Source organism: Sturnus vulgaris, chromosome 6 (genome assembly GCF_052056855.1).
Source record: "Sturnus vulgaris isolate bStuVul1 chromosome 6, bStuVul1.hap1, whole genome shotgun sequence".
In the NCBI taxonomy this organism is placed as follows: domain Eukaryota; kingdom Metazoa; phylum Chordata; class Aves; order Passeriformes; family Sturnidae; genus Sturnus; species Sturnus vulgaris.
The window spans coordinates 12,130,513-12,156,018 of NC_142248.1; the positions used below are offsets into that span (position 1 = coordinate 12,130,513).

Below are 25,506 nucleotides of genomic sequence, written 5' to 3' on the forward strand. Positions count from 1 at the left end.
TGGATTTTAATTTAATTTTATTTTCAAAAAGAGACACCAGAGGATTTTGAATAAAATTAAAAATCCCACCCAAAACAAGCATGCTAGCATTAATGGAAAAGGGAAAATGCGCAAACTCATTTACAGGTTTTCAACACATTTTGCCTTTAAGTCAAAGCTAACTGATTTTTAAAATACTCTGTCCATAATTTTGTTTAAAATCGTGCCTGGGTTATATAGCTCTGATTGGTTGTACAGCTGTGAATGGAGCAGATTTTAACAGATACTGGCCTATTTTAAGAAGAGTTGCAGCACTGAAGTAAGCTAAGCTTAACCTTTTATTGCTGGTGGATATATTATTTGATTTTTATCAGTATCTTCCCTCTCACTAGAGAGTGTGGTGCATTGCCCCACATCTCTCTTAATGTCTCCCCTGGGTGGGTTGCTTTAAATAGTGCATATTAGTGAATATGTCATTATAGCAAAAAGCAGTACCTGTAACTGTCAGATAAGGTGTGATAAACAGGAAAACGTTTGATGTAGTCAGTGTGGGCCAGGGATGTCGTTTGGAGAAGAGGTAGGATCAGAGAGGTGGGCAGCTTCCTGCACATGGGAGGAACTCATCTGAGGCTGAAACAGACATGTTTGTATGAAGATGAGAGTGGAAACTCATTGGGTAATGCAGGGAGAAACTCTTAAGTAATTCCATCTATCAACTCGTGATGGTGTAACAGATGGGATGGGAAGGTAGACAGAGACCAGGCTCATGGTGTTTGACCCCAAAGGCAATAGGCCAGTTGCTCCTACTATGCTGCCTCAGCTGAGGTCAGCAAAAGCATTTTAAGATGGATTTTTATGTTTTATAAATAGGAAGAGGAAGTGGTTGTATATTCTCCGTGAAGGCTCTGACATGAGAACTTGCTTTAGCCTTGAACAAAATTGCTCAAATGTAATGACTTAGAGGCAAATGCTAAATATATGAAGGCTTCGAGTAATCTTGGCAGACAATGAAAAAAATTCCCAGTGGGTTTAAAGGTCTGGTCTCTTCCAGCTTCTTATACTGTTTCCTTGCTGTCCTCACACAAATCTCTTGCTTTCTCTATACACACACTCTGCAATTGCCCCAACAGGGTATCCATATTGCCACAGCTTCTATGATCTTTTAGGTGTTTTACAAAGGAAGACTTCCTGCAGTAAAAATTTCGGTTCTACTAGATTGAAGTAGTAATTTGTACAATCTCAGTTCCAGCCAAAAATACTAAACCTGGCTTTTAAGAATTTAAAAATTCCAGAAATTGGAAAGCTGCAGGTAAAGGCTAGAACCCATGGGTCAGTTGGTTCTTTCTAGACTATCGTGCAAAGTTCCTCATTGCTGCTCTTCATTTAATTTACAATGGCAGATGAACATTGGTTTTGCATGTGAAAATTTACTGAAAATTCAGGCGTTAAAAAATGTTAATGCAGGAGCTGTCAAAATTTTTGTTATTTAGCATAAGGCAATGAGTGGTCTTTTTGGTCTGCATCTGTATGGCACTCATCATAGTGCATTCTTTGACAGAGAGCTCCTATGGCCAAATAATCCATGACAGATATAAAGCAAGCATAGTTAGACAAAATGCAGAAGTTTTTCCACTGCCTAAAATTAAAACAGCCTGTAGCCAGTGTTCTTCATAGTGCTATCAGTCATTCTGTAACAGACTGAATGATTTTTTTATCACCAAAATATAGTGTTGGGTGTAAATTCAGTCAAATATTTTCCCCAGAGTAACATTTAAAAGTCTTTATTACACTTTTACTATTCTACATACTAAAAAAGATTTGTTACTTTGTGGTTACATGGATACTTACTCTGTGTAAATGTGTTTCTCCCTTAGAATGAAATATGGAAATCTGAATGGGTTCATTAAATTGTCTAGAGCCATAGGTAATAATCAGGTATTAAATAGGAGCTGGGAACTGATGAAATCCTTTTATGGTTTATTTCCGGACATCTTAACACTTGGTCTATTGGATGTCAGACTTTGGTAAAGAAAGTGTAATGTTGTTTTTGGCTGTCAGTCAGAAGCTGTTGATGGAAACACTTTGAATGCTAGCATGTAGCTATGTGAACTAGGAATGTTGTTCCTCTTTCTTTTTTGATTGCTCTGTGGAGGATGCCAACCCTGCAGTCTGCAGTGTGGTGCTGTGATAGGAGACCTCACCCTCCAGCCTTGGAAATGGTGTGACTGGCTGAGAAAGTATTCAAGTATTTCAGTACTGGGTCCAGGGCTCTCCTTGTGCCTGGGTAGCTCTCTTAATATTGTGTTGGGTGCTACAGAAACATACAGAAGCATTCTATATGCTACAGAAACCCCTGCAGTGCTGGACATTTCCTTTTATTTTTTCATGTAGGCCAGCAGAAACAAAAGCTAATTTTAAGTGCGGTTAGGTTCAAACATGTTTGTCCCTTTGATAACCCATGAGGATTCTAGTACCTACGTGGGGCTGCTGATTGCTCTTACCGAGAATCTCAGCCCTGTGTTGGGTAAGAAGAGAGGGAGGGCTGTGTGTGCATGGGACACCTCAGGGAGGGGAGTGACCCACACGAGCAGGGCAGCATCATGTTGGGACCAGGCTGGAGCACAGCTGCCTCATGCCTTTCCCTCCCTGATCCTGACCCTGTGCCCTCCATCCAGCTCGTCTCAGCTCATTTGTGTGTACCCAGCATTCAGTCCTTTATCACAGCCTAGTTTGAGAGCTGCTGCATAGGTCAGAGATAGGAAAGAAGAATTTTTTATAAACAGTGGTCTATATCACAATGAAGAGTCTCATGCATTTCTATAGGATTCTTTTCTTAGCATGCACCAGTGACTAGAAGACATTGCATTCCTTCATGAATTGTGGATTGAGACCTGGGTAAAATCATTGACAGCAGATTTGTTTGGTTCACTTGTAAAGTTATAATGTTGTTAGTTAAAAACCGGGGCATCTAAGTTGCCTTGTGAGGCTTTTTGAAACTTTAAAGTACTTTCCTTCTGGGATAGTACCCTGAAGTTTGGGAATTACTTGTGCAGGACAGAGCAAAACATAAGATATATTCTGCTGTTGGAAATATTATCTCCACTTTTCAGCTGCTTCTCTGGCCTGGAAAAGGAGAGAGTTCTTACTTGAAGTGTCTTTCCTGGTGTATTTTCTAACTCACAAATGAACATTCCTATTCTCTATGACCCTCACAGGCATGTCACCTGAAAGAGTTGCTAAACAGATTGATTGATCCAAAAGCTGCCCTTTGCCTTTTTTCTGCTTTGCATTGTTTCCGAGCTGTAACCTGAAGCTTCCTGGCCAGATATGTATTCCCCAGTCCCTGTTCTTGACCTTGTCCTCCACACTCTGACAAATGAAAGCATCAAAGAAATGTCTGGGTAGTCCTACGTGACAAAGGTGAACCACACTTCCAGCTGTGCACGTGTTTACTATCACAGTCTGAGCTGCAACAGTTGTTTTCCTCATTACTCATTATTCCTCTAATTGCCTTCCTGAAATGCAGCAGTTAATGAGGCTTGAGGATAGCATGGGAAGGAGGAGTTAGGTTTGAGGTCCAGAGAACTCAGGTGAACAAGCCCATGCCTGGGAGGGAATTTTAGGGAAGGTTTCTCACTCAGAGTTTCCAGAAAATGGCTTGGTGTGGGAGGCTGACCTCAGCAGTGTGCTGAGAATAGCTTCACTGAATAGCTGAGAAAGGATGGGTGCATCATGATGTATTTTAAATCTATTTCTATTTAAAAAGAAAACTATGTGGAAAAATAAAATTACTTTCAGATCATTTTAGAAATGATGCAAAGTAAATCACTATTGATTTTACTTTGTTAAGTAGTCTCTGCTGTGCTCTATCTCCTTTGTTCTTTGTAATCACATTATAGTAAACAAAGGAAGGATTATTTTGCAAGGAATACTTATTGCTGTTTTATAGACTGTGCTATTAGCTATTCTACATGTTCATGTGTAACCACGAGAACTTAGATATAGCAATGAGGTCTACTGCTGACAGGAGTGATGGCTTGTAGTATTGTTTGTAGAAAACTTGTTGGGGGACAACATTCCTTGAATCTTATGCATAACAGATGTTAAATGCTTTATCAAAATTAAATTAAAGCAATGGCAGATTGGAGCTTGTTGCTCTCTTTCTTGTATATTTTTGTATATATATTCCTTGTGACTTTGGTGCTGTTGTCCTTTTACACATAGATAAATGGCACATTTTTATCCACTTTTATGTGCTCTGGTAGTTGAGTGAGTGTTTTTCCTCTGTATCCCTCTGTTACAGAAGAGTTTTTTCTTCAAGTAGTGATAGTTGAACTATGTCTCAAAAGCCCTGGGTTTTGGGGTTGGTACCTGATGGTGGGAGAGAGCTGTCTCAGACCTCCAAGAGTCTTTTGCTGTTTGAAAATCTGTGCGAACTGCATTGTTTAAGCATTGCTCATAATTTCAAGCTTTTTTGCCACAGCAGAACTAGGATTTTTAAAAGACAAGTTGAGATTTTAATTTTGGTTTTGTAAAGGAAAATCTCTCTCCAAATAAATGTATTTTAACATTTGTGGATCCTATTAAGGTTATATTGACATCTTTCCCCCGCTCTGTCAAATCAGTTATTTTCTTTTACTTAGTCTATTATTGAAATTTTCGTGTAAGCTATCATTGAGGTGGCTGCTCTTTTCTCTTAGCATCTGCACTTGGCATCAGCAAGTGGCTTCCATAAGCCACATCTGTTACTTTATAAAGGGTACTGCATTGGCAGCTTTTCCCAGATGTATTTTTCTTGAAGTTGCATGAACCAAGTTTTCTAAGTTTGATAAAGGGCAGACTTTCTAGCTTCTTAAAAGAGCAGAACTCTGCACGACCCTGAGATGAGCTCAGTTGGTCAGAGCATTGGTGCTGATAACTCTGGGGTTTTAGGTTTGATCACTATATGGACCACTCACATTACAGCTGGTCTCAAGGAATGAAAACTGACTTCTGTATCCACATTCTGGTTTGAATGGAAAACATGGCATTTGTACAGGATTCCTTTGATGCAAAAGTCTGAATTATACTGTGTCATTGCTCAGTAAACAGCTGTGAAATCAAGGGTGGGTGAAACTGACTGGACTGTAGCTTTCTTTTAAATCCTCCTTATTTCATGCTTCTTTAAATGCTGGTGGTGTGACAGATGAAAAAGACTTTTTCCTCTCCTCTTCCCTCCTCCCCTCCATATCTCTGCATGGAAAGAAAACATCATTATTCCATAATTCAAAGCACTGCTGTATAATCAGGAGTATTTCTGACTTGGATTTTTCAAGGAATATGTCTCATGTTTATATTTGCACCAAATGTTCATATTTTTATTGTTATATAGTATTTGCATAGGAGAATGGGGAGCACCACACAAGAATAATAGGAATCACTAGGACTGGTGATTTTTGACTTTCAGATCGTGTTAGGCATTATGAGAGCCAATGAAAGCTCCATGCAGCTGGGAGTAGCCTCAAAAAAATTACTTGAGCAGCATGTCTCATATAGCAGTGTGCTGTCTTGGTGAACTCTGTGTACTTGGCTTCAGTAGGGAGTTTAGAATTATTTATAAACATCTGTTCTGAATTTGGTCAGAGGATTGCTGACCAGCTGTGCACTCCTATTTGCAAGACACAGTGAAACAGTTTTGACTTTAAAGAGAAATATCCAAAATGATATTGGGGTAGTAAGACTAATGAGAAACACTGAAAATGAATCTTAGATAAATTTACTTGATTGTTGATACTTTATTTTCACATATTAAAAAATGGTGCATTGGCCAAAGTGAGGATGTTCATACTATTAACACTTCGACTTTGACAAGTCACAGCAGCAGGTACAAGGATACATATTATGCTGGTGTTGTGGAGGGATATTGTGTTTGGGAAAGTTGTGGTTGGAGGTACCTTGACTGGTCAGTATAATGCAAAGCTCTAATGGCTGAAAGCTTTGACATTCTTTACAGTATTTGATGGAGCAGCGTGGACTCTTAGTGCTCTTCTCATTGCACCCTTGGTCTCCCAGCTGCTGTGTCCTCAACCCATTTTCCTGGGATAGTGCTCTCTGAAGGCTGGCAGAGATGAGAATAACCCCTGGGTAGTTTGTTTCTTTGTTTCCATGGCCGAGGCTGGTCCGATGGCAGCTTCTCAAAGATCCTTCTACCAGGGCTGCCAATAAACAAGGGTCAAGGACACTGCACAACATACTGTTAATGGAAAGAAAAGATAAATCTGACTAACTGCAGTTTTCCCCATAAAATCTTTAAACTTCACGACCAAGGGAATACTTGGCCTAGATTTTCTTCAGGATTATGCAGAAGCTACTGGCATGGTGATTGCATAGGTGTGCCATTAGATGACACAAAGTGTCCCCAGGTACAAGTGGTAAGTGTCTGCCTTACAGGCTGTCATGGGTATGGGCCACACCCTGGGAAGTGACAGTCCAAGAGACAGCAGGAGTAAGTGCTGCTATACATCCTGCCACAGAAGACTAATTTTTTTTCTGCAAGAGCCTCTGTATTCTTGACACACTGCTTTTGAGGGACAATATTTCAGTACAGATTGAGATTGGGTTTGGAGTTAGCTTGACTAGTGGGAACTGGCAGGAAAGCATTAAGTTACTTACATCATTGCTTGCAATGATTACATTGCAGGGTTATTTTTGAAGCTTCTTTCAAAAATCATTTAAGAATTTTATACTTGAGTTGTATATATTTGCTTTGTATATATTTTTGTATATATATATATATATGTTTGATTACTTTGGTGAGTACTTTGTTGGTCTGTGTTTGTAGAAGCTGTTTTGTTGCATGACATGCCTACTGCTAGTGACTACAGTATTTTTGCTTTATCACATGTACATGTTCCTAAAACAAACAAGCAACTTTTAAAAAGTCAACTTCCTTTGTTCTCCAAGTGCCTGTCATTTGAGAGGGTGGAGAAGTGGAGCAAATTTTAGAATGTATAAAAAAACCAACTTCCCCCTTTCTTTCCACCCACTGCTTCCTCCAGCTCTGCATACCTCCTTGCACTTCTGTGCTCTGTGCCCTCATCTCACTGAGATTCAGCAAGCTGTGCAAGTGTCCCTCTCCGGGGTCTTGATCCTCCCATGATTCTTTCCCACTGGCTCATTCTTGCAGTGTCTTTGTCCCTGGGGGATTGCATTAGCTTTACATCTTCACTGCAAAAATTATTTTTCATAGCAGCAGCAAATGATTTGAGATTCCCTTTGGGCTGCTGGTATTTTCTGGACTGTTGCAGCAGCTTTGTTTCTGCCAGGTCTCCCTTGCAGCTCCCCATTACAGCCCTGCCACTCCATTCTGTACTTATGTCACTGTTCTATTGCTGGGTCTGCATTTCTCTAAAGTTTTCTGTGACTGAGAAGATGCAGGTCTTTCCTGGGACAAGCACCATTACGTGGTGTTTCTACAGCTCTATCATTGTACAGGTAACTTGTTTGCATGGAAAGTAACTTAGGAGAGGCGTTTCCCAAAATACAGCGTGCATTTTTCAAGAAGTGGGGGAGAAGAAAGGATGGGGAAATAAATGTTAGGACCACAGTGACTTCTGAGCAGCAGATGTAAAATGTGTTACTTGAGTAGTGTAGTTTGGTGGTACAAAGAATACAGGGTTTTTTTTGATAAATACTTTATTATTCAAATGCAAGATGTTGCACTTGTGTGTAAGACTGTACTGACAAACACAGGTTTTGCTGAGAGAGCTTTTATGGTGTTTGCAATTTATAGTTAAGGTCAAAATATCTAGGACAGCTGTGACCCTGTTTTTCCTCCTGGGCTTTAGATAGGAAACTGTACTTTCTTTCCCCAGGTTCTCTGTTTTGTACCTAAATGAAGCATGATATAAACGTGTACTTACAGAGAGTTCAAATGCATAGTCTGTAGAGCTGGCAGCTACAGGTTGCTTTGTTCTTGCTCCCTGGTCTCTGGCTGTAAGCTGCAGCAGAAGGGAAGGGTCTCCATTCCCACCACCACGTGCTCCTGCCCTTTCTCTGGCCCTGTCTCAGCAGGTTGTGTGATGCTGGGCTCAGTGCTCTGCAAGGGCTTGAGAGTCCTGTGACACTTTCATTATTTATTTTGGTGTGGGATTTTTTTTCTGATCACAGCTGATCTGAGTCATTGTATGGGTGTGATTGCTAGAAAGTAGAAACACATGTGGGAGGCTGGAGCAGAAAAGAGAAATTGCATCTTTCAGCAACAGTCTGGAGTTAAGATAAAAGTCTGGGTGCTGTGAAATATGTACCCAGAGCTAGAGGAGGTTTTAGTTCTGCCCCTGGTCTCTGAAGGTTTTCTTGTTATGTGAGACTCAAACAAAGCTATTTGGTTGCTGCATTGATCTTTAGGGCCACATAGTGTTCAATCTTTGATACTTTCTGGTAAAAGGTGGCAATTTCATTTTGTGTTGTTTGTATTTTACTGGGTTTATGTTTATTTTAATATAAATAGATATGTAAATACGAGTATATTTTTTTTATATATCCAGAACTTTTTTTGTATCTCAAAGATTTAATGTTTGTAATTTCTTCTTTTATCTTTAGTAATGATTGTAGCCTGTGAGAGAATCAGTCTATAAGAACCCACAGAGTAAAATGACTTTTTCATAGGGTTATGTATAACACATGAGGACTGAAGGCAGTGAGTTTCATTATTATAGCTTGAGCTGAGACCTCTGTTTGTTGTTGAAGTTGCCTTACTTCTGCAGCTAGAATACTCTGGCATTTAAAACGATTAAAAGCTTTTCCAGATTTCACACATTTGAACACAAATGTTCTATTCACCAATGCCTGTTTCAGACTAGGTTGCCTAAAATTATTTCTAAGCTTCACCCGGAACAGTTCAGCTTCTGCAGGAGATAAAGTTAGGGGAAATTATGTTTTGAAACATATAAAAGCTACATAGGTTGGACCTTTTATTTGAATTCCCCAATTGATTTTGAAATCTGATGTGATTCCAATCTAATCTACCCATTTCTGCCCAAGTTCTAAATCGTTAAAATTCTTTAACATGCTCACTGAAGACTAATAATAGTGTAGCAAGCAAAAATATTAAGGGATCTGCTTTCTCTCAGCTTGAATTCTCTAGTGTTGACCAAATCATGCTTGCATCATCCCCTTAAGCAAATAAACCTCATTGTTTGAGCATGGCTTTAATAAGTTGAGCTCAGTGTTGTCCAAGTCACAATTGAAGCCCAGGAATGGGACCTGAGAACAAGGTCTTCTCTCTCATTTATTCTCAATAATGTTTATTAACCTCAGCACATGTCCAGGAAGAAACACTGACCTACTTGTGGAGTGTACAACTTGAGTTAGACACTGGAAGAACCGACAAGAAGAGCAGGATTATGTATCTTTGGAGCAGAGACAGCAGCCTATGACTGCCTACAATGCAGTAGGAGAAGGAACACAAGGCTTGCAGGGCAGTTGAACATGATGCCAATGGGAACACATAGCAGATACCTGTAGGGAATGACGTGTGAGCATGGGAGAAGAAGGATAGGAACTCAGTGAACTATTTAGGCTGGTAAGACTGCAGCATTAAGGACTGAAAATTGAGGATGCTCATGGGAAGCAGGGTAGGGCCAAGATCATACTTAAGCAATGAAGGAAAGAGTATGTGGAACCGAAGCAAGCTCTCTCCTAAATGATTCCTCTGGTTTTCTCTGTCTTCTGCTGTTCTCAAAATATTGTGAAATTCTGTCAAAATATCCCATTGCCTCTTAAATCAGATCTGTTGTACAGGGCAATTATCAGCTTTGTCCATTAGCTCACCTGGAAGAGATTTGTACATGGATATCGAAGTCCCCTAAGTAACTTACACTGGAAAGCATTTGCTTGTAAAAACATTTGTAAAGTTACACATGTCCAGGTTAAATGCATCAATTGCACCTTTGTAGCTTAGGTGCTTTACAGTCTGTATCCTTAGGCACTGTTCCCTTTTCATCTGTTCTGTAGGGAGCCTTAAGAGGCCTCCATTCTGTACTCAGCTGTAGGTGATGCCACATTTGGTACCCAGCTGTACCTAATGTGTTCCCCTTTCTCTTGGGATCTGACTTGGAGTTAGAGTGACTGATGAGCTGAACAGCTTAACTAAAATCTCTGGGGGCTATCCTTATATTTTCTATGTGAAGAGTCTTGTGCAAGTATGTACTACAGGAAATACCAAGTTCAGTCTGTCTCAAGGAGAGTACCTCAAAAATCAGTTATGTGAAGCAAGAGACTTTAAGGTAAAGCATTATTTCTATCTGCAAGATGGGAGCAGCTATGCTCAGAAATGTGCTTAACAACTCCTTATGCTTGGAAAGCTCAAATGCTATAGTGATTGTCTTAATGGAAGCCTTAAGTGTCCTAAGACATTGTTTTGAATCTTGTTTTGGAACAGAAAGCATGGGGTAAAAACTGAGAAGTAGAGAGACCCAAAGACAGGAGATGATGTGCTTTGGGCCAGCTGGAAGTTAGAGTCCTCAGTAAAGGCAGATTGTAATTGTTGGGGGACTAAATACTTCTGCACACATACAAAGGAATCTGTTAAAGGTCTTAGGGCCAGAAATGAGCAGGTGTCAGCTGGGTTTGAATTTTCTAACTCTTGTTTTATCTTGCCTAGTTTTTAATTGACCTCATGATCCAGCTGATTATCAGGAGATATATATACATCTAACCCCAAATGGAAGTGTGTCTTCACCTTAATTTTAATAAAATTTGACAAAACTGCACTAAGGACAAAATAATTTTTATTTCTAAACCAATTTCTTACAGCTTTAAAAAGCTATTAGGCTCCATCAAAACTTTATCAGAAAGCTGCATTTTACAAGATTTGTCAGTATCAGACCACAAAGCAAAACACAGAGGAAATATAAAGCATCTTTGTCTTGTTCTTAGCTTCTCTGTAGCAAAATTGGAGAAACAGGACACTGACCTCTTCTTCCTCTGTTCTGTCCTACTATGTATTAAAAAATCCATGATAATTATTGAGAGGGATAAATAAGAGCAGGTAGCTATCCTGCTGTCAGCCTAGAAATAAGATTAATTTGGTTTGAGGTTTGTTTACTTGGTTTTTTTCTTTCTTTCTTTGTTTTTGTGAGGTTTTTTTGCTTTGTCAACATCCTTTTTTCATTCTTTTCTAGCATGACTCATTTTGGATGTGGAATTTGTCTGTAGTAGCCAGTCATAGCTGCTTTCATTGACAGTATATGTGAGTGCATGGTCCTTTGCACTTAAATCCTGTCCATTTACATTTCAGGAAGGTTCTTTGGTTTTAGTGTTTGTTTGGTGCAGTTTTTTCCTTAAGAGTACTTTTTTTGAGAACTATAACAAACACTTTGGATTAAGTGGGAAAAATCAGACGGTGCAACCTGACAACTCTTGTGGTTCACAAGTCTGTGGCGTGGATCCCTACCCCAGGAAGCACAGCCAGTCTACCAGTGCTCCACTCTTCCTTATAAAAGTAATTTAAAGCAAAAACTCTTAGATAGAAATAAAATCCTGACAATGTATTTAGGAAAAACATTTCAAAGCTCTTTAATCGCCACAGTCCTGGGGTTTTTTTAGACCTTTGCTGTTGAGATACCTGAATGCAGATCTGGAAATGTTATTTCATGTCACAGAGATATAGCTGTGTATATCTGATATCTGAAGTATCTCTTTCACAGCTCTGATTTGGAGTTTGCTAAAGTAAACACAAATTTCTGAAGTTTAGAAATTTGACACTCACCTTTCTGTTTCTTCAGATTTTAAATGGATTTTTAAAATGTGTTCTTTTTCCAGAGAGAGAGCAGAAGGAGGAAGAGTGATTGTAGAAGTTGATGACAAAGTGGCAAAAGTCAGAAATATAAAGGTATGCTTTTTGTTGTCTCCTCTTTCCCATAGAAGAATCTTGATATCCTGATAATTTTCTCAGCTTTCTTGGCTATTTGAGCATTCTAATAGAAATATTAAGGGAGAAGTTTAAACCGGCACAGCCCTAGAGTTATTGCAGCGAATGTGTGGGAAAGGATTGTTTGGGTTTGGGGTTAGTTCCTGTGTTTTGGGGGGAGAATTGGGAAGGGATGTAACAGGTAGTTGTCTTGTCTGTGTGTTATATTTATCAAAGCTTCTGCAATCCTGCTGCATGCCAGCATTCAAAGCTGTTGGTAAATTGTTTAGGATTTTTGCATATCATACTGTTACTAACATCTGCATAATTTCTTTCCCTGTATCTCTCCTCCTTTCGTATTTCCCCTCAGAGTACAAGTGATTTGCACGAAATAGAGCAAACTGTGTAAAGCTACACTTCAAGCCCTGGTAAAAGACCAAGAGCTCTAAGAATAAATTGAGTGTAGCCATCATCTTCCTTGAGAGCTCTGGAGCCTGCATGCTTTTTTCTGCTTAAGTTAGTGTAAATGTTGAGGTTATAACAATGTTACCAATTAGATCAAAGTTACATGTGTGTGGTGTTAACTTTGTATCATGTTTTGACTCATTACTTTCCTCCTTTGAGTGTTCATAAACTTATCTGTTTTATTACCCATACTTGGGCAAGATTATATGGAAAGACTTACACAATTCTTTTAATTTTAATAATTGTTGACTGTGCTGTGCTAGAAAGGCTTCACTGTCATTGTTAGTAGCCCATAAAGGTTAAGTTTGGATTGTGCAATCTCAGTGACAGAAGCATTAGCTTGCAAACATGACAAAGCAAAGGGGAAATTGGGGAAGAGACCTGCATATTCAACTATGCAGTGGGAAAATTGTTTTCTTCTTTTCACTTGGGGTCCCATTCATTCATTCATTCATTGTGATGTGGTTCTCTGTGAAACAGAAGAATTTCAGAGAAATATCAAAAGGTTTATAAAGCTTTCCTGCCAATACATAGAATTCATGAAGATTAGCTCAATTATGTCTATTGTATGTGTCTTGGAGAACCTTAGCTGTAGTAAATGAGCCCTTCAGTAAAAATGCTCTAGCAGGTTTGTCATGGATATCTCCACTTCACTCTAAGCCAAAAGAAAATTGAGTAAAGAGGTTTAACTCTTAGCCATTCCTTTTCCACAACATACATCCTAGATAAACTTCCCATTAACTTGGAAAATGCTTTTTATTGGGTCTGTTTCAGAGTGACTTGGTCTTTCAGCCCTTTTCCTCTTATTGTCAGGTTGACAGTAGACTTGATAGCACCTGGGACTCGAGAGAAAAAACTGTGGCCTTCAGCTTTGACTACTGCTACTGGTCAGTTGATCCTGAAGATCCAAAGTATGCATCTCAGGAAATGGTGAGTGATGCTTCATATCCACCTTCCCATCCCATTTTGTGCTTCACAACCACATCTTCAGGAAGATATTGAGAGTATAATACATGACATCTCCTTTTCTTTTCTGCCCCCATCTTTTTCTTATTTTGTTTGTAATACCACAGTACTCAGTCCTTTTGTCTGAAGTGGGTGCAGTAAGAATGCAATACCCTTGTTTGTCAACCAATGCCCACGTTCCTTTGATATGTTAAATTTGGTAGTGATCATTAATGGTGATGATCTGAGGACTCTAGCTTAGAAAAGAGAATTTTTTTCAGGAGCAGATATCAGGATCTAGAGGGAGAAAGCTCCAAAAGAAAGAGTGTTGAGGTGATTCTTCTGAGAGGATCAACAGTGAAGTAATCACACCTTTAATGGTAGAAAATTTTACTTTTATCAAATTGTATGGAGATATTTTCCTTGATAAAGCATCAGAAATCTATTGTAACTGATGGAGACTCCTCCCTTCTTCAGATCCAAGCTTTCATTGATTGATTAAATAAGATTGAAGGATTTGTTATTAAAATAGAGTGTTATTACAACTCTTTTAATAAACAAGGAATTATTAAATCTACAAATAAATAAAATGCACAGCAAAGCTAAGCAAATATTTCATTATATAAGCTTATGTATTTGGTGTTATAATCAGGTTCTACTGCTGTTTTGTCTTCAGAATTACACAATGTATAATGAAATTACACAAATTTCATTTGTCTGTTGTCAGTACAAATCTTTCTGAAATTTTGACTCATATAATTGTGTTGTTTTTCACAGAAATTATCATTTAAGACTGAGTTATTAGTGTAAAATATGTATTTCTGGTAGTGATGAGCACAGGATTGCTTTTACTTTTGGGAGTCAATATTTGAAAAACTGTCACATTTGGCTGTTACCATAATTGTAGGTGAAATTCTCAACTGTGCTTTATTTCCTTCCTGGTACAGTAGTGTGGAAGATGCTTAGTGAACTTGTATTTAGTATTTATAAAAGAAAATTGTCTTTCTGAAGTACTTGGCACTAGATAGACTTCTATTTTAGGGATTACAAAAACCAAGTCTTTAAATGTTGATCTGTTTGGGTTTTCCCCCAGCCCTGCTTATATTTTCTTGTTTGTTTAGATTTTGTGTTCTTTGTGGGTTTGTAACATAATACAAGTAGAAGCTTGCTTCTTAAAACCATTGCCAATATAATTGGCTTTCTAGCTGGAATGGTTTAGCAGATGAAATGCTGATAAATCCAGCCTGCCAAGTCAATTTTAGCTCTACTCTGAGAGAAATTATCAGGACTGCCAAATGGAAAATACAAATATTGGCTACAAATGTAAATTTTTGTTCTTGTTGTTATTAAATACAAGTGTGACTGGAAAAGAATGTAAAATGCAACATAAACAGTGCAGCTTCCTTGCTGAGGTTGAGTAGCTATTTCAGATGCTGTGGAGAACTTTGTGTTATCATGCAATACAGTTTTATCTGATAAAAACAGTGAGGGGGAAACATGAACTCCTGGGCCATAGAAAATTGGGGAATGGGCAGTATTTTCTTTATGTGTGACTCTGTGTGACTGCTGGGTTACTGAGCCTGAGACATGTCTCAGGTGAGGTAGGGGAAGTCAAAAGGTGGATGGTGTTTTGAAAAGCCTGGAGCCATGAGGAGTTTCCTGGGCTTTTTGCCTGCCTTTGTGATTGTAGAACCATAAAATGTACTTCAAATGGCCTTGAGAAGAGGCTGCTGGAATACTGCAATCTTACCATGCTTTTGGGCATTTTTCTGCCCTCTTACACTGCATGAACGAATTTATTGTACTAATGCCATGTTTGGAATCATGGCTTCAGTGCTGAGCTGACAACAGCGATGTTATCAGCAGCCAAAGGGGGTTCAGTAGCACTGCCACCCTGTAAAAGCTTTCTTTCATGAGCTGACCTTGCATTACTTTTCCCTTGAAGATGTCCTGCCAGCTGTTATCATATGTGACTGGTGTATTGGTTGAGGATGAAAAGGAGATAAAAGTATCTGTCTTGAGATTTGTTTTTGTAGAATGTTGACTTTTAGTAAACTATTTATTTTTTTTCCCCTGTAGATGGATGTATAAAAATCAAGTCCTCACAGTTTCTTTGGTTAAGGACTCTGTGGTAGTGTAACAATAGTGGGAGGGCTGAGTCTTAGTGTTTAAGTAGAATTTGAAAGATACAGCTCTGCTTCTCTAAATACTTCTTACAGTTTCTTCCAGATGTTAACATTGTACACTTGAGATTCCTGTCTCTTGCATTTCAGAGGTGTGTACACACAATACATTTTATTCCCTATATGTTTTGATCAAATTCGTCCCAGGCATTTGTAAGAGGCTTAAGCCACACATGTGTAACTGCTTTCAAATGTTTGGAAGATGAGTTTGGATTTATTGTTCTGTTTATAAAGACTGTTCTTTCTCTGCCACCTGTACTTTATTTGTATTTTCCAAAAGGGGACTGCATGTTGCCCATCTTGCATATATTCCCATTAGTTGTTTTTTTTTTTAAATAAGTAGGGAAAGTATTTTTTCACTTTAATTTGGGAAAAGCAGACCTTGCAATACAGTAAACTGAGGAGGAATTGGACCAATGTAATAAAATCTGTAATGTTCATGTGACAGATTTTATGCCTTTACCTTGAATTTTTTTAATAACACTAAAACCAGAAGTGCTTTTTCCTTCAAAAAGCTGGACCAAGAAGTCAAAAATACAAATTATTTTTAAGAAGTATTATTGTATACATATTTTTAGGGCTGAATTTAAGAAGTAATTCTTGTGTCATTATATATACAAGCTTCCTTGACTGACATTACAGAAATAATGTAAGCCACCTTCTTTCTCTGAAAAGAGGAAAGTTTGCTAAATTAAAAAGAAAGTTGATTTTGACTACTGGAAAAAAACCCATCACTGCTGGTGTCTGGGAAACAGGCTTCTTAGCAGATGTAACCTTGGCTAAAGATTGGCTATGGAAGATGGTTTTAGTAACCCATGGATAGTCTGCTGTTATTTATGATTATTCTCTCATTTGAAACATTGGAGGAACTAGATATGAGCCAGAGTTCTGGTTTCTTTATTTCTCTCCTAACTGTGGTGAAATATGAAGCTATATACTCTTTCTAATGATCATCCAGTCATTTCTGATCTTTATTTAGAAGTCCAGTATTAAGTGGTCTGAATTCTTAGATTCCCTTTAGAAGTTCCATAAATTCTTCACAAAATATAAAATTTTTGAAATAGATCAGCTATACATATTAAAACATTATTTCATTTTCCAAATAAGCTGAATTTTACAATGTGACCTGTGCTTTTTTGGAAGCCACTTTGGAGATCCTTGGGCCTGTTGCTTTTATTTTCTCACTGGGAAGTTGAATATTTTGTGTTGATAGTGAGCTGAGGTTTTTATCCTCTTTCATAGATGAACAATTCTACCTTCTTGTCTTAAAGATAATTGCTTTTTTCCTAAGTGGATTTGTTGATGTATAACAGAGTAGAGAAATCAAGAAACCCCATAAGGGAAGTTTAATTGGCTAAATCAACCAGACCTATCAGCCACCAAGGCAAGAGGGAAAAGAAACAGATCTGCTAAATCCTTCTGAAGAGGGAGAGATGAACCAGGCACCAGGGTTACAGGCCAGAGAGAAAAAAAGATCAAAAAATTGTGTAGGACCACAGAAAGAACAGGTAACAAATAAATATGGATAAAGGACAGGGACAGAACATTTGTGCCAAGTATGAAGTGAGAAAAAAATGAAATTCTAAAATATTATAGACATCTAAGAGAAAAAAGTTGTGCATGGTTTTCTGATCTTAACTCTGCAATTTGTTACATGCATTTTCCATGACTGTAAAAGAGTGAATGGTTTTCCAAAACATCACTGTCAAAATATAGTTATAGTCTTAAAAAAATCCCTCCACCGCCAGAAATACCAAATTCAAAAGAGAAAACAAAACAACCTCCCCAGCAAAACAAACACAACAATAAAAACCAAACCCCCCCAAAAAAATGTCATAGTTGAGGTGATGTTCCTTTTCCTGCCATTTTTGAGACCAAGTGTAGATTTCCTCTGTCACAGGTTGATGCAGAGTTAGTTCAGTCTCACAGAGGGAAAATGCTGCTCGTCTGCACCTGGGCTTTACCACTTGCAAACAATGAAATAATTTTGTCGTGTCTCCCTGTATTCTTGTACTAAGGTTTTTTTGGGAAGTGGTTTTGATTTAGTACAAAATCTTTTTTTTTGTGAAGAGGGGCATTTTGTGTGATTACTGCTTCCTTCCCACTCCCTTCCTCCCCAGATGTCTTCAGGAACCTGTGTACAGTTCAGGATTGTTTTCCAAAGACAATGTTGGAAATCCATCACTCTTTGGACACTATATAATTATAGGACTATCCTTTCCTAGAGATTCATGACATATTTTCATTTTACAGTAAAAATGATGTGTGATGATGTTATTTTAATGTATTTGAGGTTATAATTTTTATTCTTACAGGTAGACTCAGGCCTGCTAATTCTTTGTGCTGGTTGAATGTGATAGTATGTAAGTGCTGTGAGACATTTTTTGTTTTCTCAGAAACAAACATCTGAATTTAAATTTACTCAAATTTTTGTCTGGCATAGAACAGCATGTTTCAATCTTTTGAGCTTCCCTTGTAAAACCTAAAGTAGCTCTTAGTGAATGTTTCCCCAAACCTGTTTTAGCTCCACTAAACAGAGGAAAATGTTTAAAAATGCTGCAAAACTTACGTGACCGCTCATTTCAATCCTACTGATGAAAAAATACATTTCAGCTTGGAAAAAAAAAAAAAAAAGCAAAACCATAAGGGCATTTTGCAGAAGAGTAAGGAACACAGGAACACATGCAAGCATTAAATGTTCCAGTAGCTGGTTGCTATAGCTGCAGTCCCCAGCTTCCCTCCAGCCCCGTTTCCCATCCGGGCATTGTTGTGCTCAGTGCCCACGGTGGGCACAGGGACCCGCAGGATGTGCCAGCAGGTTTTTACACACAGATAGCTGCTCTGGGGCAACCTGCTCCTTTTGATAACAGCACCGTGTTCCATGAATAATAAACTTTGAATGGTACATATCATGAAATCCAGAAAAGTGTTTGAGTTTGATTTCAGTGGGATCCAAAAGTCTGACTGGGTTTTCGTGAGACACTTCCTGTAGTTTAGTGTTTTGTACCTTAGTACAATAGTTTAATCGAGATGGTAGTTTTTATAAGGGATATAGTAATTTAGACTTTAGTGTTTTTTCCTCAGGTTTTCTAAAGGGATAAATAAATTATATTCATATTGGTCAAAGAATTTCACACTTCTGGGCTTGACCTAATAAGTGTGTTATTTTGGTTTGACACAGTATATTGGGTTTATGGCACTGTGAATATTCCTTCAGTGTCTCTCTGAATATTATAATTTTCATTAATACTGTGACTCTCAATGGCCCTTCTAAGATATATCCATAAAAGCCCTTGACCAAAAAGGGTATGGCCAAACAAAAAGATAACTGTCTTAGAGGTAAATCTAAGAAGCATCAGAGTGCACAGAGATTAAATAGCTGAGTGATTACATATTCTTGCATGGTTTTCCCTGGAAATACCACGAATACATTGTCTTTTTTTGGAGAGAAGACCTACCTATCAAAGAAAAAACAAGTATTGTTTTCAAGATTTTGATATGGATTTCCCTGTATGTGGAGGTTGCACTGTGATGTGTCACATGTGAAGAGTATTATCTTAATAAATCAGGATGGTTTTACAGTAAGAAAGCAGTAAGAGTATAAAAACAAATCTTATTACAAGTCTAGTAACTGCTCATAGTTTCTTGACCTTCTGACCCTGCACCTTCCCATTATTCAGCACTGATTTACTAATGCAAGTGAAAGAATAACAATGGTCCTTGTTGGGGGTTGAATGCTTTGCTTTTCTTTCTGTGGAATTTCTCCCATTGTTATGCTAATTAATTGTGGCTACACCTTAAAATGACAGATAATGTTCTCTCGTAGGGGGGTGGCTGGAGGGGGAGGGGGGGGGGAACCGGAAAAGGAAAGGTGGGATAGGGGGGTCTGGAGCGGGGGACGCCCTCTCGCTTGGCTCCTGGAGTGGGAAGACCACCTGGGCTCTGCTCTGGCATCTTCCCCTGTCATCCCAGCGCTGAGATCCACGCTCCCTGCCTTTGGACATCGCTCCGCGGCTCTCCCAGCTCACCCTACTACCTCCGGACACTCTGCTGAGCACCACGACCGACACCGTGAGGGGGGAGTAACTTTCCCCATCCCCGCTCACCCCTGGGCCGCGGCCGCCATCACCCAGCCCTCTTCAACTGCGCGGGACCTGCCCTGCCCCCACAGCACCGGTAACAGCACAGGGAGACGGCCTGCGGCCAGAAGGGACTGGAGCGGAGCTAGACTGTTTCTGTTGCCAATTTTTATAGCTGTTGTTGTTTTTTTTCTGCTTTGTTAAATACCAGTAAAGAACTGTTATTCTCATCCCCATATCTCCTGCCTGAAGGTGTCTGAATTGGACCTAAAATAATTAAAAGGGAGGGGGATTGCACTCTGCATTGCAGAAAAGGGGCTCCTGCCTTTCCTTAGACCATACCTGTCTTTCAAACCGAGACAGATTTTGGCGCCCAACGTGGGGCATTGCCTGAGGGCATTGAGAGAGGGGTAGAAAAGGGGATAACAGTTCTTAAATTACCCAAGCTTGTGGTAGGTGACACCATGCTGTCCAGCTTACCCTGGATTGGCCTCCATGTGGTCACTGCTATATCTCTCCCATTTGCAAGCCCTTTTTTAAACATGAGTTTCATAACCAAGGTTACTGTGGCTATTATCCAGTTTATTATGTGGGTTGATCAGTTGAGGAATTCATGGATTTTTAATTTTCTCTGGAAGATGGCCACATGGATTCAGAGCTATCACACTCTAAGTGTGTGTTTCTGGGGCTACTTCAATAATGGTACTTACTGTGAGGAAGTAGCAGCAGGTGAAATTTTTTCTCAACCCATCACAGGGTTTTTGAAGTTCACCCCACCAGTCTTCAAGGGGTTCCAATCCACTTTAAATGCTAATGACATTATATTGTGGCTAGTGTTGCTTATATCCCTGTTAAACCTGTTCTATCTAACATTCAGAGATAAGGGGAGATTGACTTGGATAACAACCCTGATACCTACCCGAGGAAATAGTGATGTTACCCCAGAGCCTGATCTTGTCCCAGAGACTAGGGAGGTTACCCCAGAGCCTGATCCTATCCCAGAGACTAGGGATATTACCCCAGAGTTTGACCCTGCTCCACAGCCCACCTCGGAAAGGAACCACCCAGAATGGGTGGGGGTGCTAGCAAAGGAGATACGTGAGATGGGCCAGATGCTGAAGGAGTACCTCTCCCCAGCTGGTGAGAAACCCTCCCCCTGCCTTAAAGAGGGAGACTCTGGTGGTGCAGCAGTGGGACCCACAGATGTTACATCTGTCCAGGTTCCAGCTGAACTGCAAGGGCACTCACAGCCAGCAGCAGTTGCCCCTGTGGAAACTAGGAAGTCTAAGATGAAAACAAGGCACCTAGATAATAAGGGTCAGGAAGGGGGCCCCTCACAACCAGCAGGGGAGCCAGAAGTTGAGATCATCACCGAGTCCCTGTCATACGAGAGTCTCCGTAACCTGCGAAAAGACATTGTACGACGGGGCCGTGAGGCTTTTACAACCTGGTTACTGCGGGTCTGGGACCTTATGGGTACAGGTGTGCAACTGGATGGTACTGAGGCAAGGAATTTGGGAGCCTTGACCCAGGACTCAGGTGTGGACCAGGTATTTGTAAGGGAGACAGGTCTCCTTTCCCTCTGGGAGCGACTTTTAATGAGTGTGAGAGAGAGATTTGTCCACAGGGAAAGAATGCAGGAGTACCACCAGAGAACACGTTGGAATACCCTTGAGGAAGGGATCCAAAAGCTGAGAGAAGTGGCAGTACTGGAGGTGCTCTTTGGGAGGGATGGACAGCATGACAATGACCCTGACAAGGTCAGGTGCACAGGGCAGATGTTGTGGAATCTGGCAAACCTGGGCCCATCTCAATATACCCCCTTTATTGCAATGATTGATGCTGATACCAACCAAGTGACAGTGGGTTCTGTTGCCAACAGGCTCAGGAATTATCAGAGTATGATGGCTGGCCCAGTGCAGGCTCATGTCTCTGCTGTGGCTAAGGACCTCAGAGAGGAGTTTAAGGAGGAGATGAAGGAGATAAGGGAAGAGGTGAGGAAGATCAGTGCAGCACCAGTGAGAGTCATGGACCCCAAAAGTAGAGCCCAACGCCCCCCAGCTAGGGAGAGAGGGTACACCCCACGTGCTGACCTGTGGTTTTTTCTACGTGACCACGGGGAAGACATGAGAAGGTGGGATGGGAAACCCACTTCTGTCCTGGCAGCACGGGTGCGCCAAATCAGGGAGGGGAACACCAACAGAGGGAACTCCACTAAAGTGAGGGTAGCCTCAGCCTCCCATGGAGGTGCAGGGTATTACAGAAGGGAGGATGATCTGTCAGATCCCCTTGAAGGAACCTCCAGTATGTATGCCCAGGAGAGAAATAATAACCAGGGCTAGAGGGGCCCTGCCTCTAGCCAGGGAGAGGCACGGGAAAACCGGATCTTTTGGACGGTGTGGATCCGATGGCCTGGCACATCAGAGCCACAGGAACACAGAGCATTGGTTGACACTGGTTCACAATGTACATTAATACCATCAGGACATGTCGGAAAGGAACCTGTTTCAATTGCTGGGGTTACAGGGGGATCTCAGGAATTGACTCTGCTGGAGGCTGAGGTGAGCCTGACTGGGAAAGAGTGGCAGAAACATCCAATTGTGACTGGCCCAGAGGCACCATGTATCCTAGGCATAGACTTCCTCAGGAATGGCTATTACAAAGACCCAAAGGGACTCAGGTGGGCTTTTGGAATAGCTGCTGTGGCAGCAGAGGGCATTAAGCAGTTGAACACCCTGCCTGGGCTATCAGAAAACCCATCTGCAGTGGGACTCCTCAGGGTGAAAGAGCAACAGGTGCCAATTGCTACCTCAACAGTGCACCGCCGGCAGTACCGGACGAATCGAGATGCCGTGATCCCCATCCACAAGATGATCCGTGAGCTGGAGAGCCAAGGGGTGGTCAGCAAAACCCACTCACCCTTCAACAGCCCCATCTGGCCTGTGCGTAAATCGGAAGGAGAATGGAGATTGACAGTGGACTATCGTGCACTGAATGAGGTGACTCCACCGCTGAGCGCTGCCGTGCCGGACATGCTGGAACTGCAGTACGAGCTGGAGTCCAAGGCAGCAAAGTGGTACGCCACCATTGACATCGCCAATGCATTCTTCTCCATTCCTCTGGCAGCAGAGTGCAGGCCTCAGTTCGCTTTCACCTGGAGGGGTGTGCAATACACGTGGAACCGACTGCCCCAGGGGTGGAAACACAGCCCCACCATCTGTCATGGGCTGATCCAGGCTACACTGGAGAAGGGTGGAGCTCCAGAACATCTGCAGTACATTGATGACATCATTGTGTGGGGGGATACGGCAATGGAAGTATTTCAGAAAGGAGAAAAGATCATTGAGATTCTGCTGGGAGCCGGCTTCGCCATTAAAAAGAGCAAAGTCAAAGGGCCTGCCCAAGAGATCCAGTTCCTGGGAGTAAAGTGGCAAGATGGACGGCGCCAGATCCCCAGTGAGGTCATCAATAAGATCACTGCAATGTCTCCACCAACCAGCAAGAAGGAAACACAAGCCTTCCTAGGTGCCATAGGCTTTTGGAGAATGCACATTCCTGAGTACAGCCAGATTGTGAGCCCTCTTTACCTGGTCACCCGCAAGAAGAACGATTTCCACTGGGGCCCTGAGCAGCAGCAAGCCTTTGCCCAGATCAAGCAGGAGATTGCTCATGCAGTAGCCCTTGGCCCAGTCAGGACGGGACCAGATGTGAAGAACGTGCTCTACTCTGCAGCCGGGAACCATGGTCTGTCCTGGAGCCTTTGGCAGAAGGTGCCTGGTGAGACGCGAGGCCGACCACTGGGGTTCTGGAGCCGAAGCTACAGAGGGTCCGAGGCCAACTACACTCCGACGGAGAGGGAGATCTTGGCCGCCTATGAAGGGGTCCAAGCTGCCTCAGAGGTGGTTGGCACAGAAACACAACTCCTCCTGGCACCCCGACTGCCAGTGCTGAGCTGGATGTTTAAAGGAAAGGTTCCCTCAACCCACCATGCCACTGACGCCACATGGAGTAAATGGATTGCCCTCATCACACAACGTGCCCGTATTGGAAACCCGAATCGCCCTGGGATTTTGGAGATTATTACCAACTGGCCGGAAGGGGAAGACTTTGGCCTTGCCGACGAAGAGGAACAGGAACAGGTGACCCGGGCCGAAGAAGCCCCACCGTATAACCAACTGCCAGCAGATGAAACATGCTATGCTCTTTTCACTGATGGTTCCTGCCGCATCGTGGGGATGAACCGGAAGTGGAAAGCAGCCGTATGGAGCCCCACACGACAGGTTGCACAAGCTACCGAAGGAGAAGGTGGATCGAGTCAACTTGCTGAACTCAAAGCTGTTCAGCTGGCCCTGGACATTGCTGAAAGAGAGAAGTGGCCAAAACTCTACCTTTACACTGATTCATGGATGGTAGCCAATGCTCTGTGGGGATGGCTGGAAAGGTGGAAAAAGGCTAACTGGCAACGTAGGGGAAAACCAATCTGGGCTGCCAATGAATGGAAAGACATTGCCACCCGGGTAGAGAAGTTGCCTGTGAAAGTCCGTCACGTAGATGCCCATGTCCCCAAGAGTCGGGCTAATGAGGAACACCGACACAATGAGCAGGTAGATCAGGCTGCACAGATAGAGGTGTCGAAGATAGATTTAGACTGGCAGCACAAGGGAGAGTTGTTCCTGGCTCGATGGGCCCATGATGCCTCAGGTCATCAGGGCAGAGATGCCACATATAAGTGGGCACGAGACCGAGGGGTGGATCTAACCATGGACAGTATTTCTCAAGTTATCCATGACTGTGAGACGTGCGCTGCCATCAAGCAAGCCAAGCGGGTGAAGCCCCTCTGGTATGGGGGGCGATGGTCCAAATATAAGTATGGAGAGGCCTGGCAGATTGACTACATCACACTGCCTCAAACCCGCCAGGGCAAGCGCTATGTACTGACCATGGTGGAAGCCACCACTGGATGGTTGGAGACCTACCCTGTGCCTCATGCCACTGCTCGGAACACCATCCTGGGCCTGGAAAAACAAGTTCTTTGGAGGCATGGTACCCCTGAGAGAATTGAGTCAGACAATGGGACTCATTTCAAGAACAGCCTTATAAACACCTGGGCTAGAGAACACGGCATTGAGTGGGTGTACCATATCCCCTACCATGCACCAGCTGCAGGGAAAGTTGAACGGTACAATGGCCTGCTTAAAACCACCTTGAAGGCACTGGGTGGGGGAACTTTCAAGAACTGGGAGATTAATCTACCAAAGGCCACCTGGTTAGTGAACACCCGAGGTTCCACTAACCGAGCAGGCCCTGCCCAATCTGAGCCCTTGGGAATATCGAATGGAGATAAGGTTCCAGTGGTACACATGAGAGGTATGCTAGGAAAAACTGTTTGGGTGAATCCTGCCTCCAGCAAAGACAATCCCATCCATGGAGTTGTATTCGCTCAAGGACCAGGTTGCACCTGGTGGGTGATGCAAAAGAATGGAGAGACCAGATGCATACCCCAAGGAGACCTTGTTTTAGGGTGAAATACCTATAGTACTGTGCCTATGTCTCTAACTGCATGTATGTATATATAATGTAACAGTTTAATTTGATATAGCATATTAGTATGGGAGAAATTCAGGGGTGGATAATGTTGGGGGTTGAATGCTTTGCTTTTCTTTCTGTGGAATTTCTCCCATTGTTATGCTAATTAATTGTGGCTACACCTTAAAATGACAGATAATGTTCTCTCGTAGGGGGGTGGCTGGAGGGGGAGGGGGGGGGGAACCGGAAAAGGAAAGGTGGGATAGGGGGGTCTGGAGCGGGGGACGCCCTCTCGCTTGGCTCCTGGAGTGGGAAGACCACCTGGGCTCTGCTCTGGCATCTTCCCCTGTCATCCCAGCGCTGAGATCCACGCTCCCTGCCTTTGGACATCGCTCCGCGGCTCTCCCAGCTCACCCTACTACCTCCGGACACTCTGCTG

The 25,506-nt window shown here is 41.8% G+C and overlaps 1 protein-coding gene across 1 annotated transcript in view; it reads left to right on the plus strand.

The window, feature by feature from the left end:
• Positions 1-25,506, plus strand: part of STARD9 (StAR related lipid transfer domain containing 9) — a 103,539-nt gene that overhangs the window by 921 nt on the left and 77,112 nt on the right. The window contains exons 2-3 of the mRNA XM_088167010.1: positions 11,782-11,851; positions 13,148-13,264. Of these exons, the coding sequence (XP_088023136.1) occupies positions 11,782-11,851; positions 13,148-13,264 (187 nt within the window). The remainder of the gene's footprint in view (positions 1-11,781; positions 11,852-13,147; positions 13,265-25,506) is intronic.